This window comes from Quercus robur, chromosome 7, assembly GCF_932294415.1.
Source record: "Quercus robur chromosome 7, dhQueRobu3.1, whole genome shotgun sequence".
Lineage (NCBI taxonomy): Eukaryota > Viridiplantae > Streptophyta > Magnoliopsida > Fagales > Fagaceae > Quercus > Quercus robur.
In genome coordinates, this window is record NC_065540.1 from 2,410,192 (window position 1) to 2,436,805 (window position 26,614).

Sequence of the window (26,614 nt, forward strand, 5' to 3'; positions counted from 1 at the left end):
GTGGGCATCGATTACTTCACCAAATGGGTGGAGGCAGAACCGTTGGCAAATATCACACAACAGAATGTTAAGAACTTCGTGTGGAAGAACATTGTCTGCAGATTTGGAGTGCCGAAGGTATTGGTGTCTGACAACGGACGGCAATTTGACAATGCACTCTTCAAGGACTTTTGCTTACACTTTGGAATTCAGAACCATTACTCCTCGCCTGCACACCCCCAAGCCAACGGCCAGGCTGAAGTAGCAAACCGATCCTTATTGAAAATCATCAAGACTCGGCTTGAGGGGGCAAAGGGAATATGGCCAGATGAATTACCAGGAGTTTTATGGGCATACAGGACCATTGTGAGGACCCCTACAGGGGAGACCCCTTTCAAGTTAGCCTATGGAAGCGATGCAGTCATACCTGCAGAAGTGCATATGGCTAATCACAGGGTGATGACGTATCAAGACAAGGATAATGAGGACCAGCTTCGTCTGAACCTCGATCTAATAGACGAGGTAAGGGCAAACGCAGAATACAGGGCAGCAAAGTATAAGAACCTCATGGCTAGGCAGTATGATGCGATGGTGAAGCCTAGGCGTTTCAATATAGGAGATCTCGTCTTGAGAAAGGTCTCTTTGTCAACCAAGAACCCAGCACATGGGAAGTTGGGCCCAAACTGGGAAGGACCCTATAGAGTAATCAACTGTAAAAGGCAAGGATCCTACTACCTGGAGGCCCTGGACGGGAGAAAATTGGAACATCCTTGGAATGTGGAGCACCTGAGGAGGTACTACCAGTAAGAGTGAACCTATGGACGAGACTTGGGTCTTATCTGTCTACTAGCGTACTATTATGAGTGATGCTGTTTGATACTACTATGTTTGGTATTGTTTGTGTGTGAAGTTTGAAACTATGATTTACTTTTTATAGTTGTGTTGTGGTTATGGACGAAGTCATGAAGTATGTATTTATTAAATAAAAAGGCATCAGTGTGCATGTGCCTTGTCTGTAAACAATATTTATGTTATGTACAAAATGTTGTGTGAATTCTCCATGATATTGTCGTCCAATTCAATCCTCAAGAGGGTTGAAAGATCCAAGACGAACAAAATCTCTGGACGCAGAGATGTAACGTCTAAATTTTCTTGAATAAAAGAAACCACATCCATACTCGTCCAACTCATGGACGAGGTAAAGCCAACTGAAACAATCCAAATTCTGGACGAGACAAAAAGTTGGCAAAATAAGTAGATGGTATATAAAATTAGTTTGCAAGTCTTAAGACGAATCAAGCTAATTAAAAATACTACCTGCTAAGATGAGTTAGACTACATGAAAAATATGTATTCTCGACATGGACGAGCTAGGAGTAAAATAGCTTAGCAGCATCCGTCCATGCAAAGAAAATGAAATCACTCGTCCATACAAAGAAAATGAAATCATTTATCCATGCAAAGAAAATAAAACTTCATTCAAAGGGTGGACATCCTACGTCCAAAAACCCTTGATTAGTTTGAAAAGCAGAAATAGTATACTTAAAAAACCCATCCTAAAACCATGGACGAGTATAATGTATTCTTGTTACATAAAGAAGGTCCAAAAACAAAGGACCAAACACAAAAGTTACAAAAAGAAAGAAAAAGCAAAACTACAAAGGTTAAAGTCTCGTCCTAAGAAGGGGGAGCATTCACAGCAGGCTCGTCCTGAGGAGGCTGAGTACTGGCGTCGTCTTCCACGTTGACGTCATCAGAGCCAGTCTGGAGGAGAGAGCTTGTGGCAGCAGCAAGGTTAAGCTTGATTGTGCTGAAGTCAACTTCAGGAAAGTTTTCAACAGCATCCATTCTGAAATCTTCAAAACCAACTGCATAATTGCGATCCAAAGTGTCTGTATACTCTTTGGACGACTTGAACTCAGCCACAGCGTCCTCTCTTGCCTTGGAAAGACGAGCATTCAACTCATTGTTCATCTGTTGTAAGTGATCAATGCGCGTCTCCTTCTCCAATGCATCCGTCCTTAGCTCCTCAATCAACTTGTTACGCTCTTTGACCTCGTCCTTAGCTTTTTCAGCAAACCCAGCCCATTTCTTACAATCAGCGTTCACCTCCTGAATCCTTGTCTCCAACAAGACTCTCGTCTTGTCCAGCTCCGTTGCCTGTCTAGACGCTGCTATAAACTTCGACATGGCCTGTGAATAGACAGAACAACATAGAATGATTAGATGAGGAAAATTTAATAACTGAACAAGGACGAGGGATACTGGCATACCTTGAAGAGGTCATGGACGCCTGAATGTTCAAATTCCTTCAAGCCCATGTTGTAGCACATGTTTATATCCTCGTCCTTGACGGCTGTCTGGAAACGTTCCCAAGCCAGATCTTCGCTCTCAATAATGTTCGTAGAAGGCTAGGACGAGCCAGGCATAGTAAACTTGGCTAAAGGAGTTCTGGGCGGAGTCTTGGACGGAGTGGATTCAACTGGAGTGGACGAGTCCACGTCGACTATCTGGACGGCAGGCTGAGTCTGAGGAGGTTTTGACTTAACCACCTTGGACGAGCTCTGCTTAACCCTTTTGTCTCTACGACTGGGGAGCCCTTCCAGGTCAATACTCTTTGGCAAGAATTTTCTTTTGTCCCCAGCCGTTGGACGCGTCTGACCCTCAGGACGATCCTAGGCTACACCCTCAGGACGCTTCCCTTCTCCAGCAATTTCCTTCCCTTTGTTCTCTTTCATGGTTGACATTCCTAAGACGAGATGAACAAGTTAAGAAATGTATACAAAGAAGAAAAGGGAAAGGAAGTTTAGCTAAAAACTTACTTTTTCGCACAGTAACCTCGTGAGCTATAGCTTCGTCTGAAGGCTCGGGACCTAAACCCCACTTGGCTAGACGTCTAAGCGTGACAAGAGAATGGAAGCTCCTATCTGCGTGTAGACGAGCCCTGTGGACGCGGTCACGGTGAAATTTGCTCAAGGACGGACGTTTGGCAGCTACAACACAATGAACAAATAAAGGTTAGAAATTGTAAATGTACCAAATAGGAGTAAGAATAAAAATAGATAAGGGGAAGGGACGTACCTTCTGGACGAAGGTTCCCTAAGTCCCCAGTGTAAGGGGGAAAGGGATCCCTGCCAACGTCCACAGGGTTCCCTGCCCAGAAGCCTGAAAGAAAAATGAACTCCATCTTCCACTTCCTATCAGACGAAGCTAGGGACTTGATCAACCTACAATCATTCCCTCTAGCAGTAAACTGATAAAAACCTTCAGATTGACTTATGGCAGAAGGTTTATAACAATAAAGGAACTCGTCCACTGTAAGAGGACGGTCCCCACCAAAAACTTCCCTCCACAAAATTTGCATGGAGATAATTAACCTCCATGCATTGGGATTGAATTGACAAACACCTAAACCTAACTTGACTAGTAACTCCCTAGCAAAGGCATTTAAAGGAAACCTAAGGCCACCTAAGAAATAAGATTCATAGACGCCTATTCCAAAACGGGGCTCACAACACCACTCTCCACGGACGGGTAGCCTAGGGTTAAACTCGTCTGGGATTTGATACCAGGACCTAAGGTTACCTAACCTTTGTTCGTCCGTCTTAGAATGGACGCCTACAGCGCAACTAAAGACGGTCTCTACCTCGTCCGTAGGATTGGACGGAGAACCAGCTTGAGAGCCAGAAGCTCTCCTAAGCTGTTCTTGGACGACTTCAATAGGGAGCCCAGGGGCCCCAGAAGAGTCGTTCTCGTCCGTGCTTCCTCCACTCTCATCACTAGCACTGCTAGAGCTAGACCTATCACTAGTATCATCACAATACTCGTCTATAACCTTATTAAGGCTATCTGTAGACGAGGAAGCGACAGACATCCCTAACAAGAAACTTAAACCTAAAGACGAGAAAAAGAAGAGTACCTGGCTCTAGACGGAAGAAGACTCTAGACGCAGAGAACTCCTAGACGAGGCTCTAGACGGTGGATGTCAAGGAAGAAAATTTCTGGAATAAGGAGGGTCAAGGGAGGCATTCCACTATTTATAGGATGCTGACCTGGGTAATCGAAACGACCCAACCAATACAGAAGCAACACGTGGCATCTACCTCGGAAAAATAAATCGACGGAATCAGTTTCTAATAAGAAAAAGACACGTGGTACAGTAATTATTAACCAATTGTGTCCAAGAACGTTCAACCTTTTGGACGACTCACATGGACGAGGGGGCAACTGATGGTGTCACAAATAATCCCAAGTCCATAACTCGTCCATATGTCTCGTCCAACGACAGAAGCAACAATAGGCGGAGAGAATTGCAAGCGTACCAGCGACCCTCGTCCGTATATGGACGAGCTTAATACCTCAAGATCTACTCGTCATTTATGAACGACAAGCCTTCCAAGATGATCTCGTCCGTCTTTCACTAAAAGTGGACGAGATCATCCTGGAGGTCTCGTCCATCCTTACTATGGATGGACTAAAAGTGGACGAGCTCCTCATGAAGGTCTCGTCCATCCTCACTATGGATGGACAAGTTCATCGGCCCGTCCGACCTAGGTAACTTCCACAGCGGTTACTCCCAATTCTCCGGACTCCTCGACACTGGGAACGGTTACCAAACAGATAACCGTTCCACACACACACTATATAAGGCTTCTTCGATGAAGGAAAAAGGTATTCAGACATTTTTCTTACTTCTAAGAGAATACTTCTTCGTTACAGAGAGTTCAAAGTAACTAACTTGATCATCGGAGGATTTTTGGCCGGTCCTCACCGGTCCCCTCTGATTCTGTGTGTTTGGTATTACAGGAGATAGCCCGAAGATCAACGTTCAAGTCTTATCAACCCACTGATAATCAAGGAATCATCACACATTAATGCGATCAGAGAGTTAGCTGCAGAGCATTTAATGCGGTGATAGCAACTTTTTCTTAGATATTTCATAACTTTCCTTTGTCCTGTGCTTTCATGATGTGTATTCTTATTAAGAGGATATCCTAGAACATTACTCTGGATGGCAGACCACACCTTCTGACCTCTGCTTTGCTTAACCGAGGAGGCATTCCTCCTCAACCCACCTTCCCCAACCTTCTCAGTCATAACTTGCTCATGAAGTTCTGATTCTCACATCTTCACTATCGTTTATCTGTCCTCGGACTACTAAACATCCTTGGACAAGACCCATGGCCCAATATATACTCTGGGGCCCTTTATCCCTACAGCTTTTATGACCAATTTTAATTTTTAGGGAGGCCGAATATAATTTTTTTTTTAATTTCATATATATATATATATATATATATATATATATAATATAGTTCTATTACTGTCCTCAACCCTAGCTACCTCGTGTAAAATCAAACTTGAAGTATGTCCTTTTCCAATATAGAAATGCGGCTGATCCCATTGGAAATGTTGAACCCTACCTTTGATATTTCGGGATCGTATCCATAATAACCCCTAAGTCAAATATGAAGTATGTGTTGCAATGGCAAAGAGATTTTCATTTTCTCCTCTTCCCCTCCCCCCCCCCCCCACCCCCCAACAAAACAAAGTTTAAAAGGGGAAGAAGGACCTCCAAAAAGGTGTGCACAACTTTTTTTCAAATATTGCATTTCTTTATAGACAAAGTTTGGTTACAACTTAACTCAATATCTTTTTATTAAATGTGAATTTCGACAAATCAAACATTTTCTTTTTATATTCTCCATGTTTGCAAAAGTTTCTAAAAATCAAAGATCAATGTTATTGTAGGGTCCTTAGGCTTAGGAGTTCATTATCTACCCATATATTGGGCCTGTGGCCCAAGCCGAGAACAAGGATTTACCCGAGGAGGAGAAGTCTTCATTAGAGGAGACTGTGTTTGTAAGGTTGAATTTATTCAACCATCTAATTGGCTTTATTCCGTGCCAAATTTGCTTGTAATTCAGCATTTAGTAACCCTGTATTTAGGTGGGATTGTTGTAAGGGTAGTGAGTGAGATAGTGTGAAGATTGCTCAAGAGTGTGCAAGAAAACAGAGTGTCGCGGCTGGGACTCGCGGGTGGACTCGCGGCTTCAACCCGCCAGAAGATGCACACGTGCCAAGCATGCTGGAAGATGAACAGTCATGCTAGCTGGAGCACTACAGGACAAAACAGGACAACTGGCCATACGGTTAACTCGCGACTGGAACTCGCGACTTAGTCAAGCCGCGAGGTCAAGCCGCGAGCCACCCCTGTTTTGGAAAAACCTGACGTTTCGCATTCCTCTTCACTTCAGTATAAATACCCTTTTAACCCACGATTGAAAGAGAGCTTCCAGAGAGAATTTTGAGAGAGAAACCCTAAAGAAAAACCAGATTGTTTCACCCACAATCTCTACCTTAGAGTCTCATCAAAATCCCTCACTCTCTTCCTCTCCATTGTCAAATCCTTGAGAGGCCTTTATACCAAACCTGGTTCTCACCATTATCATCCCTGTGAGACAGACGTTTGGAGTTCTGGGAAGCAGTTAGGAAGGAGCCAATATTCATTGGTTGATGCTACGGTGTAGTAGCGGAATTCGGAAAGCTAGAAAAGAAAAAGGTTCGGCGCAACCTCGTTGGAGCAAGAAGCTTGGAGGGCTTAGGTGCATTGGGTAGATTAGGCTTGGAGGGTCTATTGCTGTCCTTGTATCCCAACTGTATTTTCTAGTGGATTGATTACCGCTTGGAGGGCGGCGGAGAGGTTTTTCGCCGAGGTCTTCGGTTTCCTCTTCGATAACATATCTGGTGTTATCGCTGTGTTTGCATCTTCCTTCCTCTCTATCTCTGCCTTTACATTATCTGCTGTGGTTTATTTTGTTGTGGCTTAGATAGTTGTTTAATCAATTCCATGTTATAGCATATGTTAAGTTTCCGCACTCTAGTAGTTTAACATATTGCGTGTGTTGATTAAGTTGGTTTTTGGGGGTCTAAACGTTCAAAAGTGTTTTTGTACACGTTTTTGAACTTTCAATTGGTATCAGAGCGGGTACACTTGTTTTGGTTTTATTACCTAAGTGTGATCCTTGACCCCTTGTGTGTTTTGCCATGGATAATGCTTTGTATGCTTCTATGGATATTGTTGATTGTAACATGCCATGTGTTTGTGAAAATGCCTCTATGAGTGCTAATCCTCATAATTGTGATGACATGTTAATTGAATCCATGGGTGTTGTTGACAAACTCTTGAAGAAAAATACTAAGAAGTTTCAAAAGAATTTGAGCAAGTTATTTTGTGAAAATGATGATTTGATTGCTAAGCTCAATGAATCCAACAAATTGGTTGAGAAATATAAAAAACTTGCTGAAATTTCTCTTGAAAAGCTGAAAGAGTTTGAATGTTTGAATATGGACTTGGATGCTAAACTTGTTTTGTCTAACAAACTTGTTGATGATCTTAAATGTGAAAATGAATCTCTTAAGATGCATGCCAAGTGTTTGATTGCTGAACCTATTGTTAAAAAGGATGAAAATATTTGTTGCAATCATGTTGTGATACCCGATTTTGTGCCTAGTGTGTGTTCTACCTTAAAGGACAAATCGGTGTACATTCCTCCACATAAAAGAAATCAAAAGGTGGAGAGAAAGGCTGTTAAGTCAAAGCCTCTGTTTAGGTCTCAACCTAAGGCTTTGGATGGATCTAAGTTTGTTCCAACTTGCCACCATTGTGGTGTGATTGGTCATATAAGACCTCAATGTCATAAGTTGAAGAGGGAACAAAACCATATTGCTAGATCCCTTCCCAAAAGGCCTAGTGGACCTAAACACATTGTGTGTCACCATTGTGGTGCCTTTGGTCATCTAAGACCTCAATGCTCTAAGTTTCATGCTTTTAAAAGAATCAAAAGAAAAGAAAAACTTGAGCTTCTTGGAAGTTGTGCTAAAAAGGATAAACCGGATTTGAGTGATAATAGCATGTTGTTAAAGAAAGTGTTTAATGCTCTTAACTCCTTGTCTATGTGCATCTCCGGTTCTCATTCTTCCAACCCTCGTCTCACTTCTCATGAGACACTCATTCCAAACAATTGTTCTGTTTGGATGAGGAAGGGTTCCTATGGTTGAGCTTTTGCTCCTTTGGTCCTTGATCTAATTCTTTCGATCTTTGTAGGACCCTTCATGCATTAGATGCTTCATTGTCATGCATTTGTGCATCATGCATATCTTTATATGCATTGTTTTGTTTTTGTTTTGATCTTACTTTTATGTCTTTGGTTTGTGTGTGTAAAAATCCAAAACCACATAAAAAGTAGAAAATCAAAAAGCTTGATCGACGTTGTTGAGTTTTGTCTCAAAACTTGTTTTGCCTTGTACCTTTGTGCTAATGGCTTTGTGCATTTTCGAGCATTGCTTGTTTCTTTGCACTCATATCACTGTGGAAGAAATCTTGAAATCTATGTGATTGTTGTAAATAGATCTTCAAACTTGTCATGAATGATTAGTGAATGGTTATGTTGATCTTGAAACTTGCATAGACTTGTGTCTATATATCTTCCCACTCTTTATTTTTGTTTTTGCTAAGAAGAGCTCACCAAATGTAAATCTCCAAATGAAAAGAGATATTGAGCTGCAAAAGCCTGTCGCACATTCTAGTATTCGACTAGGAAAAAGGGTAAACGACCTTATATTAAAGAGAATGTTTATTCAAAAAGCCAAAGGCTTGTTCATTAAAGTGAAATATCAAATATCACTCTCACAATGAGAGGCGATTGTCTCAAGAGATCAAAATGATCAAATGTTATGGAGTCAAATGTAAAGCTCCAAGATATGTTATCAAGTTTTGTGGGAGGTCATATATACATATTTCTATAATTGAGATGGATCACTTGATCTAGTGCTAATTGTGTATGCCTTGGTTGAATTGATCATTGAAGCTTCACATTAGACTAAGGACTATTTCATTATTGATATCCACACACAACACACAAGTTTATGTTCAATAAATGCCATATTCATTTGTGTGATTGTACTTGATGAAATGTGTTTTCACATGCTCAATCTTTGTTAATTCAAGCGCAAAAAGATTTTTGAGTGTTTTAGGTGTTTTTGGAATGTTTTTTTGTTTAAAAAATCTGAAATTTTTCAAGAATCCCTGTTTTGCCCTGTTTTGGCGACTCAGTCGCGGGTAAGTCAAGTCGCGAGACTCAGTCGCGTCTTCGCGGGTCATTTTTGGCATCTTGTTCGCGAGTGGAAGGTCCAGTTGCGAGGGTTACTCAGAGATTTTGGCGGCTCAGCTCGCGACTCTCTCGCGGGTAGACCCTCCAGTCGCGAAAAACACTTAGAAAATTTTTCAAAATTTTGTCTTTGAGTGTTTTGGCGGCTTGCCCTGGCGACTTAACTCAGTCGCGAAAATCGCGTGTTTTGCATTTTGAGGGTTATTTTCAAAATTGTTTTCCAAAATTTTTTCATTTTTCCCTCCTGCATCTTTCTCTTTGTTCTTACCTTCATCTCTTACCCTCGTTTCTCCTTGACCCTTTGTCTATTCCTGACAAAAAGGGGGAGAGTATACTCTAAAGAGTATGTCAGAGTGTATTGTCATTTCTATATGACTCTTGTGCACATCCTTAGGGGGAGAAATTCTATTTCTCATGCACATTTGTAGGGGGAGAGATATTCCATAGGGGAGATGCATATACCAAGGGGGAGAAGACATTGTGTTAACTAAAAAACCTTGTTCTGTTTGTTTTCTTGTTGGCTTTATGGTGCTTTGTGTTATGCTTTGGTGTTCTCATTGCATCATGTTTGTGCTTTGGACATGCATATATCCCTATGTTATTATACTTCATTGAATGCATGTTCAGATGATCATTTGTTTTGCTATGTGATCATTGTAGTCATTTCTACACTTGTCATTTCTATACTTGTCATTTATTACTTGCTTTACCTTGAGGGTCTAATGTGGTTTGTGCAAGTGTTTCAGGGTACAAGTATAAATATGTTCCAAGTGCATCACAGCTTCTCATCACTTTGAAGGGGAGAAACTTTAATCACTTTGAAGGGGAGAAACTTTATGCACTTTTAGTTTATATTGTTTAAGTTTTTATTCAATATAATGTGTTTGTACCCATATGCTTTTGTAAGCTTTTAGGGTTATTGTTTTATGCATAGTTTGTAGGCTTTATGGTATGTACCATGCTTAAGTGCAGCCTTTATGCTATGTTGAAATCAGTACTTAATCTAAATGTTCTGCATTTTGGTCTATGTACTGTCACTCTTGTGCCCTTGTAGGATTGTTCCTAGATGCATATGCCATGTGAGCTATGCATTGGTTGAGTGTTGAGCATACAAGTGTCTTGCCTTGTGCTTGTTAACTTGTATGTCTTTGTGTTCATTCCAAGTGTGAATGAGCACTGTGATCACTACCTTGTGGTGTTCACTTGGTTGATCAAGCTATGGTTTGTTTATTAACTCCATTTTTGCTTGATCTCATATTGCCTGTTTCATATGCATTTATAATTTTCTGCTTACAATGATCATGGTGTATTGTTGTGTTTCAGGAGTTTATGTTCATATGATTCAAGTGCTTCACAGCTTCTAGAGTTAGGTGTGAGTGAGTTTTGATCAACTGTTCCCAACTCACACGTTAAGTCTAGAGTCTGTTTTAGGGTTTTGTCACGGAATAGCCAAAGGGGGAGATTGTAAGGTTGAATTTATTCAACCATCTAATTGGCTTTATTCCGTGCCAAATTTGCTTGTAATTCAGCATTTAGTAACCCTGTATTTAGGTGGGATTGTTGTAAGGGTAGTGAGTGAGATAGTGTGAAGATTGCTCAAGAGTGTGCAAGAAAACAGAGTGTCGCGGCTGGGACTCGCGGGTGGACTCACGGCTTCAACCCGCCAGAAGATGCACACGTGCCAAGCATGCTGGAAGATGAACAGTCATGCTAGCTGGAGCACTACAGGACAAAACAGGACAACTGGCCATACGGTTAACTCGCGACTGGAACTCGCGACTTAGTCAAGCCGCGAGGTCAAGCCGCGAGCCACCCCTGTTTTGGAAAAACCTGACGTTTCGCATTCCTCTTCACTCCAGTATAAATACCCTTTTAACCCACGATTGAAAGAGAGCTTCCAGAGAGAATTTTGAGAGAGAAACCCTAAAGAAAAACCAGATTGTTTCACCCACAATCTCTACCTTAGAGTCTCATCAAAATCCCTCACTCTCTTCCTCTCCATTGTCAAATCCTTGAGAGGCCTTTATACCAAACCTGGTTCTCACCATTATCATCCCTGTGAGACAGACGTTTGGAGTTCTGGGAAGCAGTTAGGAAGGAGCCAATATTCATTGGTTGATGCTACGGTGTAGTAGCGGAATTCGGAAAGCTAGAAAAGAAAAAGGTTCGGCGCAACCTCGTTGGAGCAAGAAGCTTGGAGGGCTTAGGTGCATTGGGTAGATTAGGCTTGGAGGGTCTATTGCTGTCCTTGTATCCCAACTGTATTTTCTAGTGGATTGATTACCGCTTGGAGGGCGGCTGAGAGGTTTTTCGCCGAGGTCTTCGGTTTCCTCTTCGATAACATATCTGGTGTTATCGCTGTGTTTGCATCTTCCTTCCTCTCTATCTCTGCCTTTACATTATCTGCTGTGGTTTATTTTGTTGTGGCTTAGATAGTTGTTTAATCAATTCCATGTTATAGCATATGTTAAGTTTCCGCACTCTAGTAGTTTAACATATTGCGTGTGTTGATTAAGTTGGTTTTTGGGGGTCTAAACGTTCAAAAGTGTTTTTGTACACGTTTTTGAACTTTCAGTGTTGATAAATAAAAAGGTGGGATTTGGTCATAATAACTCAAGAGAGTGTGTCGAGGTCCTAAGAGATGGTTTATCAGCAAGAGTGACGATCCCGGAGATTCAGTTGGAGCGGACAAGCATTGCAGAGACATCAAATAAGGAGTCCCAAAATATCTTAAGTGAAAGCTGCTACCTCCACATTAAATGTACTGCAGCTAACTCTCTGGCCGCATTAATGTGGAGATGATGCATGAATAGTGGGTTTCAGCCTTACAGCTACTACATAAGGACGTATAGGGAGTGTTGGTGGGACAAGTATCCAAACCAACCGTCTAGAATGCACGTGGAAGGTGGAGATGAAAGGGAAAGACAGTATAAAAAGAGAAGGGGTGAGTGAGAAAGGGGATCGGAAAAAGGAGGAAAGAAACATTGTAGCAATTGAGAATCAAACTTGTAACGTTACCTAAGAGCATTAAATAAAAACTAGTGTCCTCGAACTTTGCCGATGATGTTTTTTCTTTAGCATACACTCGTGTATTTTCATTCTTTTAATGTCTAACCTACCTAATTTGTTTTTTGGCTAATTAAAACCCAGTTTTTCTAACTCATTCTCTACAAATTCATTATTTTGGGCTTTTTGGGCCTAAGTTCATTCATACTTTGGGCTTCGATCTCGAATCTGGTCCTTATAGTTATATTATCAATTAAATGTTTAAATTTCAATTTTTATAGTCCAAAATTATTCATAAAAAAAAAATTTAAAAAAACTTATGGATTGAATAGTAAATAACAACGAATTGACACGAAATTTGACGTGCATGTTAAGAACATGCAATCCAGTAGTTAAATTTACAAAATATGAAGTAGTGTTAACTTTTTAGTGGGAGTTGTAGCCATAACTAGTTTGTAGCAAAACTTTACCTTTTCCCTTTTTATTGAAAAGTTCATTACTAACTTATGTACGAAAGAGTCCTCGGCTAGAATCGTTCCTGACAAATCTCTAGATTGCTTTTACTTTTTACCTTGTTGGTAAGTAATCAAGGTAAGATTTCACCATCCATCAAGTATCATCAATTAATATTATTGTTACCATCATTTTCATTTTGATTAGTGTAAGGACACAATTTGGAACGACCCATAATAAGGTTGGGTTCGCACGTAAAAAGGCCCAAACAATATCACTTATAGAGCGTGGGTTTGAAAGGCTAGGTCTTGGTCACCGGGCGAGGGTTAGTCATCTTGTTCGTACAAAATTAGGTCGTGTTCGCTCGAGGAATCTTTCTCCTTGAGGCGGTCTGGGAGGCTCTAGTTCTTGGCCTTTTTTCCCAGCCCCCTTTCTTGGTGCATCAACCTTCACATTATATAGCCCTTCTTGATTGATCTTAGCCCTCCACTTGTTGATCAGGCAAGTGCCTACTTCAGTACCCATCCCATCAGCTGTCCCTCCTTACTTTTTGTTAGTTACAATGATTGAAGTCACCCTGTCCAAGCGTCTTTTCTCATTAACATGATTAGGACGTTGGTGGGTGCATTTAATGCGGAGGGAACGTATTTACCCTAAACCAATTTCGCACCGTACCCCCACGTGGGCCCCATTCTACTCGCATCTCCTTCAGGGGGCTTTTTGGGGGCAGCCCTCAACGAGATGTTGATCTTCCCTTTGAAGTCTTGGAGTGCCGAAGACAGGGTCATCCTCGGTTGTGCTCCCGGCATTTCGGCCTTTCCCCATTCGTCCTCAACAAATACCCTCCTCGACACGGGCCCTAGGCCCTAGTAGAGCGTGGGCCGGATCATAAGTTCCCTGGCCCCACAATAGCCCCTCAAAATCCTGCTATCCGACTCCTCGGACAGATAGGAGGGTTTTGATGACATCAGACATCTGTCAATGCCTGTCAATCCTTATCACCTATCGGTTCCCGAGACTTTTCGTCTGCCCGAGACACGTTCCTGGAGACTTTGGAAGGTGAAGCGTGGCCTCATTAAATGCGGGTGGCTCTGTGTTTCCCACGTTCTACGGCATGATGGAGATCTAACGGTGGGGATTTCTTGGCCTTTATGGGTGGGAAAATTCGTGCAGTTACTCTTAATAGGAAACATAAATGTTTTTTGGAACGGATTTGTCTCTTCAGTTTTGCACTTAAGAGTTCTAGCGCATATACCCTGGGTTCATTTGAACTTTCGTCCAAACTCAAGTCTATCTCCAGCACAAAAAGCCTGTCCGAAGCGTCTTTCCTCTTTTTTGTAAGTTCCCTGCCTCCATTAACTCGTACTTTTTCTTTTCTGGGTTTATTTTTCTTTGGTTCCCTTTCTTCTCCCGTCGCTGGTTGAGTTTGTTTAGTAAATCGTAGAGATGGCTAAATTGAGACTGCGGAAATTAGTCAATACCGAAGAGGCGATGAAAAAGTTCATCACCGATTACAGGATTCCTCCCAACGTAAGTCTGAGGCATTGTAAGATGGGGGAGTGGTACTATATGAGGGAAACGGGCGAGGTGGTAATTCCCGTCCTCGCCTTTGTAGAGGGGGGTATGAGAATCCCTATGGGGTCGGTAATGAAGGGTTACCTCAGGCACTTCCGATTAGCCCCCACCCAGTGCACCGGCAACATGTTTAGGATTCTGGGTTATGTGGATGCTTTAAACGAAAAGATGGGGCTAAGACTGACCCACCATGACGTGAATTGGTGCTATAATCTCCAAAATTTGAAGGGGAAATCCTACTACATGAAGACGAGAGACGAGAGGGTTCGACTAATTCAATGCCTCCCTGATTCCAACAAGGGATTAAACAAGGATTTCCTTATCGTCTCCGGTGAATGGCATGATGGCAATCCGTGCCCTATGGTAGAAGGAGAACCAGGCGGGGTATAGGGAATGGAAGGGCGCCGACCTTTTGCGCCATTCTAATCTGATGTGATTCGGTAACTAATTATGCGTATGTGTTTTTTTTTTTTGCAGATCCACATGCTTTTCAACGGCATTTTCACTTAGTTAACCGGGTGGACTTGGAGACTGTTCTACAAGCGGTAGTTTTCGTAAATGACGAAGATGGTCAAGTCCGAGCCGCTCACAAAATATTAGGGTACGTTCCCCTTCAGAAGTCATTTGCCGACCCTAGGCACGTGATCAGCGACAGTCGTCCTCGGCTTCCAAAAATTACCGTGGTCGAGTCAGGATTTTTAATCTCCGAAGGATCATCTGTCCCAGAGGGCATCCCACTGGTGGACCTCTCCTTATCTCATCAAGGAGCGAAGGACGAAGGCGAGTTAGATCAGTCCAAGGAGGGATTTGGGGTATTTGACCTAGCCGACCAATCCGAGGATCCTTCTGGTGATATAGGTGACCCAGCCTTGTCCGAGGCGGAATTGTCATCAGTAGGCACATCTTCCCAAGCCGAGATGGGACTTAAGAGAAAGCCCCCGACCAGCTTGTTCGACCTCCTCGAGGGTCAACCAGGGAAGGGTGCGTAGGGAACACCGCAATCCAATGCTCTGTCCCCACCACCTCAGCCCCAGACTATCCAGACTAGGTCATCCTCCACAAAGTCACAGCCACAATCCCCCCGCCCCAAACTTCCTGCTCCTCCCCAACCAGTTCTGCCGCCTCGGCCGGAGACCACTGATTCAAAAAGAAAGAGGAGTCCCAAGGGCAAGGAAACCATGGATGGGGGAAAATCCCAACCTTCTAAGGAGAGGGAGGAAGCCCCGCGTGTGAAACAATTGAAGATTGGGCACCAAAGCAAGGGTAAAGAGACCGAAGCCCAATCTGCCCAAGGCAAGGGAAAGGGGATCGAGACCCAATCCTTGCCAAGCGCCTGGCTTCTCGCCACAATGCTCCACGGGGGGCCACTGCTGGAAACCGCGTCCATGAGGGACCTTGGAGATGGCGAGGGTGGTTATGTGGCAGACGCACTAGGGAGAACCATGCTACTTCCCACCGACGTGGATGAGTTTAAGAAAATGAGGATGTAGGAGATTTTCCTCAATACGAAGAGGTACTTGAGCATGGTAAGGCTCTTGAAACCTAAAGCTTTATTAACTCTTACTCTCGGTTTGCCATTCACGATGTATTTATCTCCCTTGACAGGCTCTCCAGGCCACCTATAGGATGGAGGAGGAAGTGAACAAGCAGAGTAAGGCGGCCGAGAATGAACGCTCCAAGCGCTTAGAGGCCACGCGGACTCTCAAAGCTTCCGAGGACGACCTCGCCAAGGCCAAGGTTGCCTTAACAGAAGCTATTCGAGATAGGGATAGCGCCTCGGCGGGTTTAGCTGGCGCCCAAAAACAAGCCGAGGACCAAACAAAACGTCTGCTCGAAGTCGAGGATTAGTTGCGAATAGCCAAGGAGCAGATCAGTGATTTAAATAAAAGACTGATCTTGGCAGAGAATGACAAAGGTGTGGTGGAGTATGCCCGGGACGAAACCATGAGGGCCAAGCGGGAGGCTGAGTTTGCCAGAAACGAGGCTGAGGCTGCCAAGGAAACGGCCGAGGATGAGGGTTACAACGCGGGGGTAGCTGACACCCAAGCCTCCCTTAAAGCCCAAATTCCCGGAGTATGCAGGTTTTACTGCTCCCAGGTTTGGGAAGAGGCCTTGAAGCGAGCTGGGGTGGATGCTTCGTCTGATTTGTGGAAAGCAGAGAACATATTCTACCCTACAGCCATCCGTGAGGCCACCTCCACCAGCTCCGAGGCTGTGAGCGACCAACATGAGGGAGGGGCCACTCAGTCGGAAGCTATGCAAGTTGGCGCCTCTTCTGGCGAGCCGCTCAAAGGGGGAGAGCTTCAGGATGTGATAGAAGCATCTGAGCATATGGATCCTGAGGTACCCAAAGAGGATGTTGAGCCCGTGGTCGGCGCTCAGATGCCTAATGCCGAAGAGCCAGCCATACTTGTCCAGCCCCTACAGGCAATTCCCCTCACTATGATCCCCAAGAGCACCAACACCGATCCTGCTCAGTCTTCCCCAGAAGGGACTGTCCTCCAGGGCGTCGAAGCTGATCTCATTCCGCTTTCCCAGGATGTGGCCGACGCAGAATTGAAGAAGTAGAAACCCCGGCCAGGCTTCGTATTTGTTTTTAGTTTAATGATTAACTAGTTGTTTTTTTTATTTTTTTTTATTTTTTATTTTTTATTGACAAAACTTTGTAGTCTGTTGATAGTTTGAACCTGTTGACCACATATATGAAATTCTTTTCTTCTTTTTTCCTTTTGGTTACTTGTCAGTTGCCCTCGTCGATACTTACTACTGTTTATGATTTCTGAACTAATTATCGTAACATGTATGCATGGTTGCACATATGACATGTTTAGGATCCTGTTTCAGAATACTAGCACGCCCGCGCCCATAGGGTATTGAACTCGTGTCTGGACCTATTTCAGCGGATACATAGGCATCATCTGAAATGTCATATGTGCCATTAGGACCAACTTGGTGTCCAAATTTCTTTTAAGCAGTTGGTTTCCTCATAGGTTTGAGTCCGAGGACCATGCAATACCTTGGTTCTGTCCAAAACTTGATTTTTAAGTAGTTGGTTTCCCCATAGGTTTGAGTCCGAGGACCATGCAATACCTTGGTTCTGTCCAAAACTTGATTTTTAAGTAGTTGGTTTCCCCATAGGTTTGAGTCCGAGGACCATGCGATACCTTGGTTCTGTCCAAAACTTAGTTTTTAAGTAGTTGGTTTCCCCATAGGTTTGAGTCCGAGAACCATGCAATACCTTGGTTCTGTCCAAAACTTGATTTTTTAAGTAGTTGGGGGAATTAACCCCTCGGCTATGGCGTGGGACCTTGGTTTGGGGGGATTAGCTCCTCGGCCAAGCCCCTAGAACCATCTGTGCTGCTGACGCTACGAAGCGCAGCCCCTAGTGGAGAAACGTAGCCCCTAATGGAACTTTACGCTAGAACACTATATCCGGCTGTTGGAAGTGATATGAGGGATTGTCTCAACCTACCACCTGTGCTAAGACACAAACCTTCCCTACAGACGGCGCCAATTGTAAGGACACAATTTGGAACGACCCATAATAAGGTTGGGTTCGCACGTAAAAAGGCCCAAACAATATCACTTATAGAGCGTGGGTTTGAAAGGCTAGGTCTTGGTCACCGGGCGAGGATTAGTCATCTTGTTCGTACAGAATTAGGCCTTGTTCGCTCGAGAAATCTTTCTCCTTGAGGCGGTCTGGGAGGCTCTGGTTCTTGGCCTTTTTTCCCAGCCCCCTTTCTTGGTGCATCAACCTTCACATTATATAGCCCTTCTTGGTTAATCTTAACCCTCCACTTGTTGATCAGGCAGGTGCCTACTTCAGTACCCGTCCCATCAGCTGTCCCTCCTTGCTTTTTGTTAGTTGCAATGATCGAAGTCACCCTGTCCAGGCGTCTTTTCTCATTAACATGGTTAGGACGTTGGCGGGTGCATTTAATGCGGAGGGGACGTATTTACCTTGAACCAGTTTCTCACCGTACCCCCATGTGGGCCCCATTCTACTCGCATCTCCTTCAGGGGGCTTTTTGGGGGCAGCCCTCAACGAGATGTTGATCTTCCCTTTGAAGTCTTGGAGTGCCGAGGACAGGGTCATCCTCGGCTGTGCCCCCGGCATTTCGGCTTTTCCCCATTCGTCCTCGGCAAATACCCTCCTCGGCACGGGCCCTGGACCTTAGTAAAGCGTGGGCCGGATCATAAGTTCACTGACCGCACAATTAGGTTTTTTTTTTTTTTTTTTTTAAATATATTTATATTAACTTATTATGTTTGTACAATGCATAGAATAATAATAATAATAACTAGTCGCTAACCCGTGCGATGCACAGGATTGTTTTAAATTAAATCAAACGTTAACATGCTCAGGTTTAATCATTTCTCAAATTTCAATTATTGAAAGCTAAATTGGCTCTAATATAAGATGAAACATGTAATATTATGAAGTAATATATTGCTATAATCATAATGTGCTCTTACATTTGGTTTAATAAGTATTACAAAAGACCTAGTAAATAGAATAAATATACAATTGTGCTTACATCTTCAAGCTTTATTCAATGCTTTTCAAGAATGTATTTTCTCCCTTTCTTAAGCTCTTCTCAACTTCTTTAAGCTACTTAATTTTTCACTAAAAAAATTTTCTAAAATGGTTTACTAATATATATCCTAAAAGTATACTTTAGTAAAACCCAATTTGTAATATCCCTGACAATTTTTTTTGTTATACATATCTCATCTCAAGTACCGCAATACCTAACATAAAAAATAAAAAAAATAAAAAAAAAGTACTGCAGCACCTAACATTTGACAGCCTTTTTTTTTTTTTTTTTTTTAACTAACGTTTTTTCACCTCCACTCATTCTTTGTTGCTTTTAGGTTTTATTTATTTTCTTAATCTTCATATTATCTCCTCCACATGTTCTCTTCCAATATGTACTTACATTTCAAAATTTACAAAACAAAAGTCTTGGCAGTTGGCTCTTTTTACCTTTCGTCATTCATAACTTGATAACCCAAAGCAAAACTCAAAAACCAATAGAGAGAAGCGGTAACCAACAGAGACAGATCTGATAGAAAAAACGAAGAAGACCGAGAGCAGAGGAACACACAGAGACCACAATGAAAAAATTGTATTGCAAAGCTCACAAGAAACAAAGTAGAAGAAGAGAAGAGACCATGATACAAAAAGAGAAGCATCAGATTGGCAGATTTGGGATAATTCTAAGGAAGTATTTCTGGCTTCTGAAGTTGTCGAAGAGTTAAGAATTTATGAAAGAGCATAAGAGACGTTGGACAGAAAAAAGTTGGGTTCGCGCAAGGGAAAGGCACAGCATCAGGTTTTAGAAAACTTTTATTACGTTTTTTTTTTTTATGTTTTTTTTTTTAAATATTATGCTGATGTGGAAATTTGTGGGAGCTCCAAAAGTTTTGGTTTTATATGTATATATAGATAATAATAATAATAATAATAATAATAATAATAATTATTATTATTATTATTATTATTATTATTATTATAATGGAATACTTGCCTATTAACCTTTTTTTTTTCTTTTTCTTTTTTTTTTTAGGACAATTTCACTTGCATGGTATTTTTCCCCCGTTTATACTTATGAACGTTGAGGACAACAGGCTATTGAGTTGTGGTCTCGAGTTTCAAAAGGGCGCGTCATGGTTTGAAAAAAGTTTTTGTCCTTGAAATGAATGAGCAACAATTCTCCTTAACAAAATGGTGAGTCAAATAACAACCGCTGCTTATATGGGCTCTAAAGAAGATTCTAGTTATAATTGGTTTGTATGGAAATGGTCATGTCAATATACCCTTTCACTTTCTAGATATAAGCATATATATTATCATTTTCAAAGTTTCCATGCATATACATTTGAATCATTTAGAGCCATTAAAAATTTCCAAGAAAATTTGACGTACCTCTTGACACTCAAACCTATATCATTTATAATGCCGGGTCATAAACAACACATTAATTACAACACATTAATTGCATGCGGATTTTCCAATCTTTTGATGCTATTTTCAACAAATAGTTTTCTTTTTAACTTCTTTCCAAGTTGGCCTGCTGCTAATTTAAAACTATTTTTGTTGCTTCTTAAAGTAAGATTCAAAGAATACAGCAGAAGAAAAGTGCAAAACAGGACCAAGAAAACTTTTATAATAATTATCTTATTGTCAGTGAAACCAACACATCAAATTAGATAATAAGCTTACCTATCAGCAAGATCCGATGTACACCAACCAAAGAAATGGGGCACAACGAATTCTGAGACCTGTCAACTGTCTATGTCAACCAGGAAAATGGGGAAGTAAAAGTAGGTATATTAATATATTGCTATATTTTAGCTATACTGCAGCAGTGTAGCTATATTCTTATATTGCTATATTTTAGCTACACTGTTGTTAAAATGATGCTCCAGCAGTGGAGCTAAATCTAAAAATTTTAGCTCCATTGCTACAGTGCACATCTAAAAATAGATGTGCACTGTTTATGAGGAGAAAAAAAAATTATTATTTTAATCATCCGAGGCATTAAAATAATGGCACTCTCTTTCTCTCTCTCATTCACTCTCTCTCTCTCTCATTCATCTCTGAACATCACTCTCTCTCTCTCAATCCGGCCTCTCCAACTCGCTGCAATTCCACTCGGCGAAAATATCGACGAGCTCCGAATTCGATAGCCCGCCGATATTCTTCAACACATCGTAGGCTTCGGAAATCAATTGCATGTCGTCGTATTCAATTTTGTTGTGTACCATTTTGACGAAGTTGCCAGAACCGCCTTCGCCGATGTAGGTCACGCAAGGACCGTTGTCGACCTGAGCCGCGACTCTCTGAAGAATATTTTGGACATTCGAATACGCTTGATAAGAACCTCCGGGCATCAACGAAGGACCGTATCGGGCACCTTCTTCGCCGCCTGATACGCCCATGCCGAGATACAGCAAGCCTTGCGACGAGGCCTGTTCGATACAACACTCGGTGTTTAGGTACCATTCGTTGCCGTCGTCAATGATGGAGTCGCCTGGCTCCATGAAAGGGGAGATGGCGGCGATGGTTTGATCGACCGGGGAGCCGGCCTTGACGAGGATGATGATGGATCTGGGGCGCTGGATTGAGAGGACGAAGTCGCGAGGAGTGTAGTGTGGGCAACATCGACGCGTGGGCTTGTCTCCGATTTGTGCTGGGTTTGTCTCCGGTTGGTGATTTTGTTTGGTCTAGATTGAGGATTTGGGTGTGTTTTTTTTTTTTTTTTTTTTTTTTTTTTTTTTTTTTTTTTTTTTCTGCTGTGGACTGGGGGTGGTGGAGAAGGAGGAGAAGGATGTTTGTGCTATATGTTGGTGGTGATATATTATTTTATTGTAGTAGAAATATTATTATTTTATTGTAGTAGAAATATTATTTTATTGTGATGAATATATTATTTTATTGTGTTGAAAGTTAAAATAGATCCACTGCTGCAGCATGTGTGTAGGTAAATAGATAAAGTAACTTTTGGTGGAGCTAAATTGCTAAAAATTTAGCTCCACTGCTGTGGATGCTCTAACAACATCAAAACAGAAATCTTATTTATTTCATCCTTGCTTAAAAGGAAAACTCACTGGTTGCCTTTTACACACGGGAAGAGGTATTTTGTTGAAATAAACATCATAGTCAAAATTACTAATTAGAGATTATATATGTAGTTATCAAGATACTATGCTACCGCCCTCTGATCTCCAGGTCGTGGAACAGACTGCCATCCTGTGCAATGCTGGAGAACTTGCTTAAGATCATCCGTGGGAGGTTCCACTGTCCATATAGGGTAGTGTTCGCTAGGATGAAACATTTTGTGCGCAGTATCCTTGGTCATTAGCCCCGCTTGAGTTGCACTTATGAATAAATCCCCTTCAGAGTTTATGCAGCCAGTTGTTGCCTCCTCCCTGTCAGTTGCCTAGACAGAGGTCACAAAAAACCAATTTCAATCTCATTAGGAAAAACACGTCTCAGCTGTTAGATGCTGAAATAATTTATTGGTCATGGACAAATTCATGTACTTCCAGTCAAATATACAATTTCACAGGAAGGATCATTCTAACCAAATGGAGACGTGGTACTTTGAAAAAGATCATATTCCGCAATTTCACAACTCAAAAACTATTGATTCAACACTTTTGATGGCATTTGTCTCTGCAGCTTAATTGGCAAGCATTTTTAAATATTGCTATTACTATCAACCAATGGATTTACAATGTAGGGGCAGCTAGTAAAATTCCAACATATATACTTTCACATAATGTCATGCTTTTCCCAATATCTAGCACAGGGATTTATAGTGTCAACCATCCAGTAGATGAAAACAGGATAAGGCCACAAGGGAAAAATGGTTAACCAACATTTTGGTTGTTTGTATATGGCTAAGACGATCAAAAGGTGGATCAAACAAAGTAGGCAATAAGAAAAATCCAACATAAACACAATTCTAAATTATGTCATGCATCCTCAATTATATAGTCAAGCAACAAAAAATATTTTGTTTCTCAATGCAGAGGCTAATACCAGAAACCATTAATTAAATAAAAAATGGATATGCATACACAAGACACATCGGATAAGTATAAGCTAATGGACCATTCCCTCCATCCTTCCATTCCTTGAAAACTGAGTTTAAGCCTATCATAAATACTAACAAAGCTTGACAATTAAAAATAAAATAAAATACTTACAAACCTTTAAATAACACAATAAGAGTCGGTTCCTACCTATCCTGACTAAGACCTCCAATATCCAAAGATTCTCATGTATGTGTTTCATGAAAATTCAACTTGTTCATATGAATGATTCACATAGCCAGCTACATGAAACCATCACAAGGGTTTATGTATGAAATCGACAACTCAAGATATCTGTCTTCTTTTCTTATGGGAGATTGTTTGGATTACTTTTGGAGTGGAAAACTCCTATGAACACCTTGAAAGTTAATTTCAAAGTTCAATCCAACTGGTCATGAACTATAAGAAATAATGCTTGTAGAAGGGCACTACAGGTCAGGACTTGGGAGTCTTTTCACAGTTCTTGATTAATGAACTACAGGTCACACGCCTTTATGAGTGAGAGAGCACACAGCCTTTCTACTCAATTTTGCATCATGTGCAGAAGTCACATACCATCTGCTCCATTGCTATGAGGTGTCCTCTTTCCATCGGATAATTCTTGTATAATTCAATTAGATAGGCATCAGGGGTCTCATCATTGAAAATCTTTTGCTTTCTTATTTTTTCCTCTATTTTTCCTACTTCTAAATGTTGGGTTCTGTAAGGCTTCTAGATAGCAAGATTGTTAATCACAATCATTGATACTTGAAGACATATGAAATATTGAAAGAAATTCACTGCTAAATGGAAATGGGAACCAAAAAGAGGATAACAAAAGCTCTTGTGGAATGCTAAAATATAGTCACTCATGTTGAGAGGAAGCCAAAATGTCTTAATTTATGCAATCATAATTGTTGTGCTCCTATACCACATTTAGAAAGGAACATAAAGAGATAGATATCATAGATCAAAACACAATAGAGACAACAGAAATTGAAAAAAAAAAAGATACAGAAATTCCATAGGTTTGCTTATCCATTTCTACTTTCATATACTAGCAAAAAAATATCTACCTACTGGAAAGCAGAATATTATTAGCATATAAAGCTCTCTTACTGCAGATAAATTTTTTACATGAATAAGAAACTGATATTTTAATGCAAAAATGTGTCTTTATGTATGTTACATAGTAATCTCCCAAGGATTTCTTTAAAATTTCTTTCCTTTTGCCGTTTCAATTAAAGAATGCTCAAAGAGCTGAATTCACAACCAAAATCCCGTTGTGTTTGTGTGTATTTACATCTATGTATACAAACTTTACTTAAGCCCTCAGACAATTAAAACCAATCAGTTCTAGATGATTGTGCAGACTTCAGAAATGTACTCAGTTCAAAACTAGAAAGTGGATATACCTTCTCTGTGAGATATTTAAATGCAACCCTCTTTTGTCCTGCTTCATATATATTGCATTGGGAGTATATCTGATATCACAATATAGATACAAGATCTTTAATCACCTAGAGTAGGAAAAAACTTGAAACCTTTTAAATGTTCAAACCAACAAATAATAGAATTTGGTTAATAAAAATAGCACCTGTGATTCCACACTGGCACAAACAGCATAAATGCCCCAGTTTCTGGTATAATTGTTGTAAAGATGCACTTTCCCATATCTAACTCGAGGATGCCGCTGTTTGGTCCCATCAAAAAAACAATGGTGAATGGTCACTCGAATGCATCTGTCACCAATATGAGAAGGGTCTGCTCCAATGAGCATTGTCTTGTCATGTTGTAAAAAGTGACACCTGAAGCCAATGTTTGAAGACATTAACTATTATTCTTTATTTTTCAATGAGAGAAATTTCTTGAAACAAGGAATTTTGATCTCACCTAGAAACAGTAATATCTGTGCTTTCCCTAGTGATATCTATCAGTCCATCATCATAGTCACGAAGGGTGCAGCGGTCTATCCATATATGTTTTGAATTAGGTTTGATTTGGATGGCATCAACATCAGGACCTCTACCACCTTCAAACTCCAGATTGCATATAATTACATGTTCACACTCCTTCAGCCTCAAACCTTTCCCAGTGAGTTTAATCCTTTGGCCTCGGCCATCAATGGTCTTATAAGACGACACATTCAAGTAAGAAGAGAGATGAATGGTGCCTAAAACTTCAAACACAATCCATAGTGGTTCTTTATTACGACATCCTTCACGAAGTGATCCTGGCCCATCATCTGCAAAACCATAATGAAGAATATGTTATGCACATCAGAACACAATCAAATACAGACTCTGGGAAACCTCTAGAATGGCCCTCCAAAGAGAAGAGTTTGACAAGCCGATGCCCCAACTACACCAATGCAATTTATCAATAGTTCAGGTAGGGAATACCAAATTGAATTACAAATTCAGGTTTGGCAACCCAACCCACATAACCTTTTTTTTTTATTGATTGAAGCCCACATAACCATAATCACACTGAAGACTATCAATAAAATATACTTGTAGCCCCAATAAAAACTTTTAGTGCTACAAAGTCTAAGAGTGATGTTAGGGATATTACAAATTTTACTATATAAGCTTTACAAATAGGTGTGTTATCAATCATAAAAAAGTAATTCAAAACTTACTTATCATATCGTTGAAGTGACACCAATCACATTCATTGTTACATTGCCATGTCAATTTGTAAACTTTTCTAATAAAATTTACACTAAGATTTTTAGCATTTTCCAAAGTCTAAACTTTGCAACAATGAACAACCTAGTAAAACTCTACCTCAATTCCACTTGCCAAAATTCTGCTATTCGCTAAAACCTCGAACATTTCCATTATTTACATTAGTAAAATCCCTATTAATGCAACAATTCCAAACTCACTAATCTACCTAACCAGTTGAAACAACCCCATCGAATTAACAATGTCCAGGCAATTCACATTATCATGAAGATCATATTTACATATATATAAGTAACCAAAAAGTAAAGCTCAATAAACTAACTGTTAAACCAGTGAACAGTAAAATCCCAAAAGCCTAACATATAACCATAAACCACTGTTTCGCATCCAACTTTTGAAACCTAATAAAAACACAAAAAATCCCAATGCCAGAATTTTGAATTTCATAAACACAAACACATAATTTTATATAAACAAAATAGAGGGACGAAAAGGCTGTGACCTGCTAAGGTGGTGACATGGTAAAGAGAACCGTGGAGCCCACCGATGGCGCGGTGGCCGAACCCCTCGGCTTGGCCGGCGAGGGCTCGTAGGGTCGAGTCCACATGACCGTAAGGCAAGGAGACCATGTTGGTTTTGGGCTTAGGCTTGGTGGAGCTGGGGACTTGTGGAGCTTGATCGGACGGACCATATTTAAAGGGCTGTGAATTTGAAGGCGGTTTATTTTGATGAGAGCTGTTACGGTGTTTGCGATGGCCATGGATGTTCCCCATTTAATTGCAGACGGCTTTTTTAACTCAGATATTAATTAAGGTTGGAACTTCAACTTTTAAAGTTGAAACTGAACTCTAAAGCTGTGTGTATATGTGTGTGTTTCTGTTTCTGTCTGTGTCTCCTGTTAACAGAGATAACTGCCGACATTCGAGGTTTAAGGTTTTATTCGTTGCTTCGGATATGTAAAAATGTTATTCCATCTGAGCCTTCTCGTTGGTTGATATTTGCGGGACACTATTGGACCGTTAGATTTGAGAGTGTACCTCATTTTTATCTTTTACTATTGATAATGTATTTTTTTTCCCCCAAATGTTTACTTTATCTTAAATATAAGGATATCCATTGTTAAAGTAAATTTGTAATTTAAATTTCCATAGTTAAGTA

General features: G+C 40.9%; 2 protein-coding genes across 2 annotated transcripts; both read right to left on the reverse strand.

The window, feature by feature from the left end:
• Positions 1 to 1,656: 1,656 nt before the first annotated feature.
• Positions 1,657 to 2,386, reverse strand: LOC126690781 (uncharacterized). The gene is made up of 2 exons (XM_050385908.1): positions 2,253 to 2,386; positions 1,657 to 2,172 (listed from the first exon to the last, which is right to left on the reverse strand). Exons 1-2 carry the CDS (start codon positions 2,310 to 2,312, stop codon positions 1,657 to 1,659), a joined length of 576 nt encoding a protein of 191 aa, XP_050241865.1. The 5' UTR covers positions 2,313 to 2,386.
• Positions 2,387 to 21,744: 19,358 nt separating this feature from the next.
• On the reverse strand, positions 21,745 to 26,366 carry LOC126691700 (probable pectate lyase 4). The gene is made up of 5 exons (XM_050386797.1): positions 25,959 to 26,366; positions 24,660 to 25,011; positions 24,364 to 24,574; positions 24,182 to 24,250; positions 21,745 to 22,129 (listed from the first exon to the last, which is right to left on the reverse strand). Exons 1-5 carry the CDS (start codon positions 26,227 to 26,229, stop codon positions 21,893 to 21,895), a joined length of 1,140 nt encoding a protein of 379 aa, XP_050242754.1. The 5' UTR covers positions 26,230 to 26,366; the 3' UTR covers positions 21,745 to 21,892.
• Between the last annotated feature and the right edge of the window lie 248 nt (positions 26,367 to 26,614).

Coding starts and splice junctions, on each gene's coding strand:
- LOC126690781 (XM_050385908.1), bottom strand. CDS start 2,312: ATGTGCTACAACATGGGCTTGAAGGAATTTGAACATTCAGGCGTCCAT. Junction 2,173..2,252: donor GCGTCCATGACCTCTTCAAG/GTATGCCAGTAT, acceptor GTCTATTCACAG/GCCATGTCGAAGTTTATAGC.
- LOC126691700 (XM_050386797.1), bottom strand. CDS start 26,229: ATGGGGAACATCCATGGCCATCGCAAACACCGTAACAGCTCTCATCAA. Junction 25,012..25,958: donor CCATGTCACCACCTTAGCAG/GTCACAGCCTTT, acceptor ATGGTTTTGCAG/ATGATGGGCCAGGATCACTT. Junction 24,575..24,659: donor ACAGATATTACTGTTTCTAG/GTGAGATCAAAA, acceptor CATTGGCTTCAG/GTGTCACTTTTTACAACATG.